Source organism: Phaseolus vulgaris, chromosome 3, assembly GCF_000499845.2.
Source record: "Phaseolus vulgaris cultivar G19833 chromosome 3, P. vulgaris v2.0, whole genome shotgun sequence".
NCBI lineage: Eukaryota > Viridiplantae > Streptophyta > Magnoliopsida > Fabales > Fabaceae > Phaseolus > Phaseolus vulgaris.
Genome location: NC_023757.2, coordinates 34054259 through 34066864, shown reverse-complemented (window position 1 = coordinate 34066864; position 12606 = coordinate 34054259). Strand labels below are relative to the sequence as shown.

Below are 12606 nucleotides of genomic sequence, written 5' to 3'. Positions count from 1 at the left end.
CAGAGAAATCAAATGGTTATATCACCCAAATTAATGACAATAATTCATTTAAAAACATAAACTTTTAAACATTCAATAATTTTTTTTAATAGAATCCCAATTAAAAATCTCAAATTAAATTAAATAAACATTTTTTTTCAGTTTTTATATAAAGACAAAAAAAACATAAGCAATAACAATTAACATTTAACACCTGACCTCAATCTACAGGACAGCACAATCAAACACAAACTCATTTCTAAGATCTAAAAGTTCTAAATATTTAATGAAATAATTTTTTTAATCTGAATTAAATTCAAATATTTAAAGTTATAGAAAGCTTCAAACTTAATTTTTTCAACTTATTAATCCAAAATAAAATATCTAATTACTACAAATTAAATACTATTGCTCATAAAAAAATTTAAATACTACATAAATTTATTTAATAATTTAAAAAATATTTAATTATACTATTCATAACAATATATAATTATAAATAATAAAATTAGTAAAATAATAAAATAAAATTATAAACAAAATATATATAGTTATATAAAATAACAAAGATATATAATAATAAATATTATTTTCATAAATATTAATATATTTAATCAATTTATTTAAATTTAACACAAAATTATTTTTATTATATTTTTTTTTTATTAAAAAATACAAATAATTATGAATATTATGTATTAAAAAAAATTAATTAACTCAAACTTAAAAAAATATATCATAATTTATTATTTAAATATTTTTCAATAATAATGATAAATTTATAACTCTATATTTTAAATCTTTAAAATAATTTATAAATTTGTGATGATAAATAATTCTGAAATACACCATTAAAGTTGATAGAACATTAAAGTTGATATAAATGTATAAATGTAAACGCATTGGTTATTGATGTGAATCCATGGATAAATTATTGATGTGAATAACGCGGTCTCAGAGACCACACATTGTTTGACGGTCTCGGTCGCTGTTTCTGGGAAGCAGCAAACATGGAAACAAAGTTGAAAACATTCTCATCTCGAAGGCCTCCTCTCCACTATATATATCCCACCCTGCTCTCACCAAGCACAGAAAATCATTACCTGCAAACACACCAACACTACATACAATAAGAAAAAAGAAAGAAAAGGATCAAAAACCATTCTTTATTCTCTCCCTCCTCCATTACAACCTCAAACTTTCCAACCATGGACAATATTGTTGAGGACTACGACCATTTCCTTGACTCCTTCTTCCAAAACGAAGAGCTTGATAGGTAATCACAGTTCACAACATTTTCCTTACTCCATACATCACTTAATTAATCAATTCTTCATCATTTTTTCCACGTTTTTTCTTCAGTGTGATTTCACTGGATATATAAACTTGTGTAATTAATATGAAGGAGATTGAATAAGTAATTAAAATAATTGGTGATGTGACATGCAGCTGGGCAATGGATGAGGCGGCGTTGTCCGGGTACTATGATTCAAGCTCTCCGGACGGTGGTGCTTCATCGGTGGCGTCAAAGAACATTGTTTCGGAGAGGAATAGGAGGAAGAAGCTGAACGAAAGGCTCTTTGCGCTTAGAGCAGTGGTCCCCAATATCAGTAAGGTATATGCTCATAGTGTGGAGAAAACCCCACAGATAAAGTCAGATATTATTGTTCATTTCGCTTTCAGAAAAAAAGTATATAGCTAGCTAGAACCTATAGGAGACACGTATTGTGTGCATTAATTTATTTGTTGATGGCGAATTTGTACAGATGGATAAGGCTTCTATCATTAAGGATGCTATTGAATACATCCAGAACTTGCATGAGCAAGAGAAAAGAATCAAAGCAGAGATTTTGAATCTCGAATCTGGGAAGCTCAAAAACCCAACCTATGAATTTGATCACGACCTCCCTGTTCTCCTCAGGTCTAAGAAGAATAGAACAGAACAGCTATTTGATTCCGGCACTTCAAGAAATTCCCCTATTGAATTAATTGAGGTATAACACCAACTCATCATCACTCTTTTAATCATTTTATTTATTTGAAGTTTTTGTAAACTTTTTTATCCCTTTATATAATATAGTGCTATTGACTGGTGAATGGCAGCTGAGGGTTACGTACATGAGAGAGAAGACGTTTGTGGTGAGCTTGACATGTAGTAAAAGGACAGACACGATGGTAAAACTGTGTGAGGTGTTCGAATCTTTAAAGCTGAAGGTCATTACAGCCAATATCACTTCTTTTTCAGGAACACTTTTGAAGACAGTCTTCATCGAGGTTAGTCTCCCATTTTGCCCTTCTTCTAATTTTTAATATTCACTTCTTGCTTCTTCAAGTACAAATATTGAATTAAGTTGCTACTTAATCATACAAATTTAAATCAAATAAATTCTACACTCATAAGTTAACCTATATAAGAAATTTCATGTCATTCAAAACCTTAAAAAACTACCTCTTTTTTCTTGTATTTTGTTTATCTCATCTCAGTCATACATTGTTTAATTCTGCGTAGTGTCTCAATTGAGTTTGTTACAAGAAATGCCCTACATGCATACTATACTACATGATGGGAAACTATATGAACCACTTAAGTAAATTGGAAAACCCCGCATTTATTGGTATTTTAGGGTCAATGATGATAATTATAAGGAACGGCGTTTGACAGTGGATGATGAATATTGTGTTTTAAACATCTCCCTCACCTATTCACAATCTGTTGTGACAACTTTAATGGGAGAAACTTTTTGATGTTTGGAAAAATGTGTTTAACATGTTATTGTCCCCATTTGAGGTATTTGGGATAAAAGGAATTACCATATTTTCTAAACGTGTAAAAAAATTGATAAAAAACAAAATAAGACAAAAAGAAATAGAAAATATTATACTACGTATAGTAATACCATGATTGCCTTCTCAAGTTCGGATAAGCTGGATATTTGATTATCTTAGCAAAGGCCATTGAAAGATTGATGAATAATAGAATTATATTTATTGTTATTGAGAACAAGAAATTTACTTTTTTTAATATTTAAGTTTTCACCTCATGAATTAAAAAGTTTCAGCTTCATTTTTTAGAGTTACACATATCTTTTCTTCAATCTTTCCAAAAAAAATTCAAATTAACCTCTTGAAACTTTAAACTATCAATGTTGATATTTTAAAGACTTTTTTATAAGTCAATCCTTTCAATATAAAATCTACCATTAAGTTATTATCAATTAAAAATTTGAAATGTCACCATATTTATTTTTGTGGAGAGCTGCAGAATAACATAATTTTTTTTGGATGAATTAATTTCTTCATAGATTAAATTAATCTTTTAGTCTTTAGAGATTTTAATAAAAAAATGTTAAAGTTGGTAGAATAAAATCTTTGAAGAACTAATTAATTTGGTCTTTATAACTCTTGGAAGACAACCTGCATAATTTATAACTTCAAAAAACTAAACAAATAAGAATTGCTTTTCATTGGAAAGAACTGTTGGAGGAGGAACTTTCTTCCTTCAATAAATTCACCGTCTATTAATTTATGCTCAATTAATTCTCATTTAACAATACTCATAACACTGTCTTTATCATTTTGTCTCTTCCTTCACTCATATTAGGATAAAATGTAAGAAATTTTATATAATTATGGGTTATTTAATAATTTCAAAATATCTCTCACTACATTGGAACTGTAGTGATTTTAAAAAGAATGCAAGTGGCTGATTTCCTTTATAGATATAAGATACGTATGGTATCATGATTTATATATATATATATATATATCACTACTAGAAAATAATTAAATAAAAATTAATTTTAGAAACAAAAAATAATTTATCACTATAAAAAAAAATCAGTATTATCTATGGTTTCTTACTTATAGATCTGAATCTGTAGGTAAATTCAGTTTACCTATAGATATTACCCACAGATTTGAATCTGTATGTAAATTCGTAGGTAATTTCAGCATTACCTGTCATTACTCAGAGATATCTATTACTTATAAACTATTATCCATGGATCTTTATTACCTATAAACTATTATCCATGAATCTCTATTACCTATAAACTATTATCCATGGATCTCTATTACCTACCAACTATTACTCACGAATCTTTATTATCTACTAACTATTATCCACAAGTCTCTATTACATACCAACTATTATCCACAAATCTCTATTACCTACCAACTATTATCCAAAAATTTCTATTACCTACCAACTATTACCCACAAATCTCTATTACCTATCAACTTTTATCATAATAATTATATACATAATATTAAAAATATTATTATAATATAAATAATTATAAAATTATAACTAATATTCATAAATAATAATAATCATAATTAATAAGTATACATATTATTAATATTATAAAATTAATAATATGAATATTATTATTATTAATTATATTAATAGTATTAGTAATATTAATAGTATTAATGATATTAATAATATGAACAAAATTTATATATTAGTAATAATAATTTTAATAATATAAATAATATTAATAGAACTAATATTATTTATAATATTAATGATATTAAAACTATTTATAATATTAATAATATTTAATAATAATCATAATATCACAACAAAATTTGATTGGTGTAATGATTAAAACTTCTTAATTAAATATCAATTTAATAATTATTTATCAACAATAAAAAATAGTTTATGTATCAATAAATTTTTTAGTCTTTAAATTAAATTAGTATCTAATTTAGTCAATATAGCAATTAATAATTTTTTTATCTCTAAACTTAATTTTTATTTAATAATTTTCTTGTAATATATATATATATATATATATATATATATATATTCATATTTTATATTATTCTTGTAATAATCTTATTTTATATGCATATATTCTTATTATCTTTAACTATATTTTAAAACTATAATATTTTAAACTTTAAAAATTTCATTATGCTATATATACAATAATAAAAAATATTAAAAATAAATTATTAATACATTAAAAATTATTACTCACATTACTACTTTATTATACACTTTACACTTGTTGTTTTTTATACCAATTTGCAATTTATATTATTTCTCCAATAATTTTTTTATTCAAACCACAAATTACACACCAAATAGATTTAACTTGAATAAAATGTAAAATTAAAATTAAAATAAATTTTAATTCATTGAAATAAGATAATATAATAAAAAAATATCGACAAACAAGAAGAAACCCCTCTACCTTTTGAAAATCAATTCATCCTTTCGGTTTTTTGCGGTTTTAAGGTTTCGTGTTGAGGTAGTGATGCCTGACCTGGTTTTAAGTTTTAGTTTTACGTAATGAAATCTGTGTCCTGCAATAGGCAGTATATACATAGCTCTATAATTGGTTAAAGATTTTTTTTATTAGTGAGAGGATAATATCTATTTAGCCTAATTGAAATCTCGTATACCTTTCAACAAAATTCTTATAATTCAGAATACTAATTACACTTGGTCTAGAAATAAATACTCCATTTCATGATATACGAGAGTGAAGAAGTATAAAAAGAATCAAAGTGGCCCCATTATTCTGAAAATTTGGACCAACAACGCATATTCTAGAATGATTCGTGGGATTGATTGATTATAATGGAAATGGTTGTTGTCTGTTTTGTTGCATTGTATCTGGACTGGACTATTTGCGTGCCAAATCCAAATAATCTATTTCTCACTTTCCTAATTCAGTTTCTCCAAAATTTCTAGCTATATGGCAAAAACAGAAACTATACTGTTTTGTTTCCTGTTTTTGTTATAGTACGAGTTGAAGGAGACAAATTGCAACTTTAGAATAATATTAATTTGGTTGGTAGATGCAATGCCCATAATAACAAAAAAGACCAAGAGTTGAAAACGTGCCTTGCAAGAGAATACAAAATCAGCGTCTTCTTCGCAAGTCATCACGCACTACAATTTTCAGCACGTTGATTTCAAATTTTAAATTTAGGAAACATTCCAATCCTATAATTTTATGTGGTGTTAATTTTTCTTTCTGGCTTTAACAAAAATTAATCTTTCTACACTCCCTTTAATTATTAGGGTCTCCAATATTCTCCATAACGTTCTCGTCATTCAGATGATGATCTACTTTTTCTTCTTCCATTTCCTCGTATCTTCAACAAAAAAATCATTGCGACGACATATATTGAGTGGTAGGGGATTCGCACTGATTATCATGTCGTTTATGAAATTTTTCCATAAATAAATAAATTAAAAAATAACACTTGAGATTTATTTCAACCCTTATAAATTTATTTAACTTCTCAATCTCTCCATTTAACTAACAAATGCAAAACTACGATAAACCCTCAAAACAGAAAAAAACAACATGCATCTGCATAACCACTACACTAATTCAGAACTGCATAATTATGCAGTGCACACCAAAGAAAACATGCATTCTCCATGCTTGGAACATATATAGAGTTCAACTGCTGCATAAATATGCAGTATTATCAGACCCTCTTCTTCCAATTCTGCTGCATAAACGTTTCCACGAAAAATCTGCAGCACTTGCATAAACCAGCCTAGCACTGAAGATCGAGTGAGATGCCCTAGATATTAATTTTAGGGTTGGCTGTTGGTGGAACTAATATAAGTTCTTCTACAACTAACTTCTCCCTTATGAGAAAAAATTTTAAAAAATGAATCTTTCATGAATTAAAATTAACTTATATGCCATGTAACAAATTAGTTTTTTAAAAATTATTTAAAATATTTTCTAAATTAATTTAAGTCATAAAATAATTTTTCTTTTACTTCTCTCTCAAATAAAAAATTCGTCTAGACAAATATTTTAAAAAATAAACGGAATCTTGACATAGGTGTATGAGTGTTCTTATTTAAACTAGAAAAGTTAAAAGTTCAACATAGGAATCCAAATGTAATTATGATAATCTTTATCACTTCACGAATTTGATGTTAATAAATCAAGCTTAATATTGATTTTTTTTTAATATTTTAATTATTATAGCTATCTTTAAAATATGCATCACCCCGTACAATCACAAATATAATTAAAAGTCAAATTAAGAATTAATAAAAATTAAGTTAGTGAGTATTTTTCCTGTTTATAATTTTAGTGTAGATAAAAAGAATATTTGTTAAGGGTTTGAGTTTGCTGAAATACCTTATTCATATATTTTATTTATTTTTTACTATAAAAGAATAGTTTTGTATGTAAATTAACTTATGTGTCGATAGAACTTGAGGTAATATTGACTCAAGTTATTTTAATTTTTTTTTAATTGGATTTGAAAATAAATACTTTAAAAATTAAAGAGCATAAAAGGAAATCAGAATATAGCTTTAAAAGTAAACTAAATAATTTTTTAAAAGAAATTGCATACCGTAGTCTGATTTTTTTTATTCTAAACTAGTTAATGTAAGATAATGAAATGAAGATTTAAATCCAAAAAAAAAATAGTTTACAAATAACATTATTTTAATAATTTTCATTTTAAACTTTATTGTAAAAGTAAGACAAAAGTTAAATTAGCTTTTTAATTACATAAATTGTAACAACGACATAAAGAGGGTGATCATTGCGACAATAGTCACGTCAACTTATCTTCCCATCTAAGCAAAAGAAAATTGGTTTTGAATGCAGGCATTAATGTTTATTTAATTCAATAATTGAAGTCCTAATCAGATTGATTAGGAAACGAATTGGTCGAATCCAATGCAAAAGTCTACAATTAATTGAAAAATGACAACGTTCTTAAACCTTTATCTTTAACACATCCATTAATTAAGTTTAACAATTAGATCAATGAAGATTCATGTTTGATGTGTATAAATTAATATAATATTTTCATACCAATAAGTGCGTTTTGTGTTGCTTTTTTAATTGTTTCATATGTTTGCAGGCAGATGAAGAAGAGAAAGATATTTTGCAGATAAAAATTCAGACAGCAATTTCAGCACTGAATGGTGCTCAAAGCCCAATGAGTATCTGATTCTAATGAAGAAACGAGATCGATCAAAGCTGAAAATGTTCTGTGGAGGGTCTTTTTTTTAGTGAATCAGTGTGAACAACGTTTGCAAGTGTTCTTCTTTTTCATTTTCTATGTCGATAGCCTCTCACGTTGTAAGCTTTACGTACGTTGCCTTCAATGGAATCCAATTTTCATACTTTCAACGATAAAAATAGCTTTCAAAAGCAAATAATGTCACAAAAGAATGGATAAAAAAATCATTAAATAAAATTTAATTAATTATTAAATTAATTAAATTAAATATTGTTATAAAAATTTAAAAAATTATTTATATCTAAAGTAGTTTATATTATTAATAAAATTTATAAATTAGTTTCTAAATTGATATTAAATTAGCTATCAAGATTTTAGGCCTTTCATTGATATCCTTTCAATGGTAATAGGCTTCCATCTAGTCTGTTCTTATAATTCTTTATTAATAGATATAGTCTACCTATGTATCGTTTTTGTCAACATATGAGTTTTGGTCTAGTCCTCACATATTTTTGTATTTTCTTTCTTTTTCTTTTTTTTAATAATATTTTTTTTCATGTGATGGCAAATGATTGTTGTTACTTGAGGTGTCAGCCTAGATGAGATGTTAAGTAGCATAGTGATGCCTAACATGAAAGCTTTTTATAAAAAAAAAAAATTTAGGTACCAACAATTTCTTGTAATATACTAATCTTTAATACACAAATATGTAATGTTTGATTTATATTTTGGTGATCAATTGTTATCACACAATAAAAAGTTCTAAAGAAGTTTGTGAAGTAATAAAGCACTACCATTAACTCTATTTTTTTTTTGTAAGAAGGTTGTTTTAAAAACAAGCTAGCTACAGTTTATAACTTAATTTATAGAAGTATCTGTATTCATCTCACGTATGATCATTTAGAAGAATCTATCAGTGTGATCATTTACAGGAATCGATCAGTTATTTGTGTTTTCACTTGTCGTGTGGCTAACCAAATTTGGAATATATGTGATAACTGGATAGGAATTATATTAGTGCATCATAATACATGCTAAACTACATTTTCTAGGTTATGTGTACAGTAAGGCTTAATAGAAAATACAATCAAATTTGAAAAATTGTGTGGATTACTCTCTAGACTACTTGAACTCATAAAAATGACGTTATTTTTAACAATCATTAATCAGATGTTATACAAGTCTTTATGATGATTTAGATAAAAACTTAGGTTTAGATAACCAATAAACATCCTAAACTTGTTTTTTTTAGTTCGATTGATGTTTGTGTCCCCTAATATATCTAAAATATTTATGCTAATGATTCTTAGTTGCATCAATCATGTGTAGTACTATGGCCTAACAGGCTCTCTAGCCTAAATGGTTTTTCTGGTTTGAGATAGGTGTGCTTTAGGCCTATTTAATGTTCAACTACAAGTGGATACAAACGTAGATTCAGACGATTCCACGTTTTATTAATAGGGCAAAGTGAATTGAGGGTTAAAGAAACCATAGTGGAAAACATAGAGCGGTTTGAGGATCAGTTTGACACCATCATTCCATGGGAAGACCATTTTGAAGCGATCGACAAACTGGTATGGATACGGTACATGAGATTACCTCAGAACAAGAGGAGCACTTTGGGGGAGGCAGAACATGTAGGGACCATGGGAAAAACAAATTCCCTTTTTCGGCTTCACCTTCCATCATCGCTCGCGAAGGAGTTGTAGGCTCCATCTCTGACGTCGGTGAACGCAGAGCAAGTGAAAGACGTCTCTATTGAAGATAGATGCAAACTCTACTCAACTTGCATAAAAAAGTGTTTGATGAAGACATCTTGTTTGAAGGTTTATGAAAAATGTAGTTCATGGTTCTTAAATATGTTAAAAATTGTTTAAATAAGCCTTTTGCACTATGATTCTTCTTTATATCTCATAGTCATAGTAATAAGCTCAAGCACATGGGTTTCTTAAAAAGAGTTTTAAAAATTTGTTTCATGTTTTTCAAAAAATTGTTTTACTGCACAAGAATTTGACAAAACAATTGATTCTTTGACACTGCATCAAAACTGCTTGATGGTTTTTGAAATTCAGTTTCGACTCCAAATTTTGCTTTGTTCACACTTTCAATTTTCAACTAATCAGAAAGTGGTTATGTTACCACTAAGAGTGTTTTCGAAAAACAATATGTTCGTTAGAACTTTAATCTGTTATTTTTATAACAATACGTAATTGTTTTTTGAAAATCTATTTTGATCTGAAACCTATAAAAAGGGAGGTTAATCTCAGTTCTTAACACCCCTTGCAATTACGATTTGCATACATTTTCAAGTGCTTTCATTGAGATTTTGAAGTGAGTTTTAGTTTTTGAAAGTTTTTCTTAAAAACTTTAAGTGCTCTTGTGCTAGTTCCTTTGGCTTGAAATTTAAGATTCTTTCAAGTGTTGCAGCTGTGAGGGTCTTAGTTCGAACTCTTTTCTGCAATCAAGGTGTTTTCCTTCTTAAACTTTTCCTTTTGTAAAAGTGTTTGTGTTTGTACTTATTGATATAGTTTCTAAAAGTAAGTGTGTTGCTGGAATAGTGTGTTTCAATTTGTGATCTTAGTTTTTGGAGGGTTCAAGAACTAAGACATTTGTAAAGATTGTTTTGCTTTAGTGAATACATCTTGGTATAAAGTGGGACTGGATGTAGTTCTTATTGAGGGAACCAATATAAATATGTGTGTCATTCTCCTTTCTTGATCACTGCTTTAAAATTGAAATCTGGAAATCTGTGATAAAATAAACCTGTTGTTTCATAATTGAATTTTTTGTTTTAACTGCTTCTGGGTTAAATCACATTTTGTCTTTTCAAGATTCTGATAAGGCTTTAATCTTTCTTAAAATTCTAAGTAACTCTAATCTTTGGCTAAGCAATACCTGTTTTAAAATTCAAATAAGAAATCTAGTTCAAGGTTCTACCATTTTGAAACTTTTTTTCAAAAAGACTTTTGAAAGTTGCTTGTTGAATTTAATTTCCGCACTTAAAATCTCTTTAACAGAATTGTTTCAAGTGAAAAAAAATTTAAAGTGATTGTGTTAAAGGTAATGGTTTGGAAATCATATTAAAAGTATTGTATCTCTTGTTTATAATCGTCAAAGTGTTTCTTTGTTAAATCTGTGTTAAAGGTCTAAACATTGTCTCATATTGTCTCTCTGTACAAAAATCTAAAATTGTTAAGTCATAAATAAAATTTGTTGATTCTAAAAAAATAATATTTTATATTTCTGAAGCTGCTTATTGAAATCATGAAATAAATAATTTTTCCTTAAATCAATATGTTCTTTTTCTATCAATATTTCTTAAATAGTATTCTTTGCGAAATTTTTTTAAGTCCAATTTACCCCTCTCTTGAACTTAGACTCTAATAATATCAACAGTATCTACCTTGAGAATGTTGGATTATGCCCCACGGTGGGTCACGCTATCATGGTGGTGGCAGAAACACAAAGTCGGACGGTTATACGTTTTATTAATGGTGGGAAGTGAATTGAGGGTTAAAGCAAACATAAAGGAAAACAAAGAGTGGGGTGAGGATCTTTTTTACACCATTATTCCATGGGAATATCATTTCAACAAACTGGTATGGGTGCGGTGCAGGGAATTACCTCTAAAACTGTGGAACCCAGAATGCTTCGAAAACTTGGATCACTATTGGGAACACTGGTTGAAGTAGACGATGCAACGCTGGCTCTGAAGGAGTTAGAATATGCAAGATTGAATGTCAGAGTTCCAATTGGGTGTGAGGCAAAGCAGACAAGCTACATAAGAATTAATGAAACCTTATATCAAGTTTCTATGGAGGAGGAATGTACAATTCCAGAACAAAATTTATGTCAGTGTCATTGGGGTGAACAATTTGTTGAAGTCAAATCTATTTAGAATCCAAAGCTTCATACGCAACTGGCTTTTCAGAGGATTGGAACTTCGAAGAGATGAGAAAGAAGGTTGAGCAGGACCCAATGATGGAAATGGGAGCACTCATATGGGTGTGGTGGCAGCGATTACCTTTGAAACTATGAAACCAATAATGCTTCCAAATTTCATAGTACTACCAGCTTCTTTAGATTCTAAAGTTGACGTGAATCCGGTATAAAATTTAAAAATGCTTATTGAATTGGACAATCTTATATATTATTAGAAAAATAGACATCAGATGTATATTTTATAATGCAAAAATGCATATCGAAATGTACAATCTAGTATGCAAATATACATACCAGAATATACAATATGGTATTATTTTTTTAATAGTATGATTGTCCAATTATATATGGGTATATCCCAGATCCTATTAAATATATTAGATATTCCAATATAATATATTAATAAATAAATAAAAACAAAACGAATGGCCGAATTTGGTATCAAAGCAAGTAAAAAACAAGGTCGAAAAATGATACCGGAAAAAATTGACAAATTAAACTTAGTTTCACAATAATAGAAGTATTTCAAGACTCGCTTCTCTCAAACGCAATCCAAAAATCTCAACTAAGAGTAAAGGTGCTGCTGCTGCTATGGAGTAAAGGTGCTAGGAAGAAAATGAAGGGATGTAGTGTGAGGTTATGAGAATTGGGATATTTAAATTTTTCAGAAAGGGTAAAAAAGATATTTTAAGTTTATTATGGAGGTGTATG

General features: G+C 27.8%; 1 protein-coding gene across 1 annotated transcript; it reads left to right on the top strand.

Moving 5' to 3' along the window:
• Positions 1-897: 897 nt before the first annotated feature.
• LOC137807266 (transcription factor bHLH35-like) lies at positions 898-8132 on the top strand. Its single transcript, XM_068607794.1, has 5 exons — positions 898-1255; positions 1429-1594; positions 1746-1973; positions 2083-2253; positions 7852-8132. The coding sequence occupies exons 1-5, from the start codon at positions 1188-1190 to the stop codon at positions 7939-7941; spliced, it is 723 nt and encodes a 240-aa protein (XP_068463895.1). The 5' UTR covers positions 898-1187; the 3' UTR covers positions 7942-8132.
• Positions 8133-12606: the final 4474 nt, after the last annotated feature.

Coding starts and splice junctions, on each gene's coding strand:
- LOC137807266 (XM_068607794.1), top strand. CDS start 1,188: ATGGACAATATTGTTGAGGACTACGACCATTTCCTTGACTCCTTCTTC. Junction 1,256..1,428: donor CAAAACGAAGAGCTTGATAG/GTAATCACAGTT, acceptor TGTGACATGCAG/CTGGGCAATGGATGAGGCGG. Junction 1,595..1,745: donor TGGTCCCCAATATCAGTAAG/GTATATGCTCAT, acceptor GAATTTGTACAG/ATGGATAAGGCTTCTATCAT.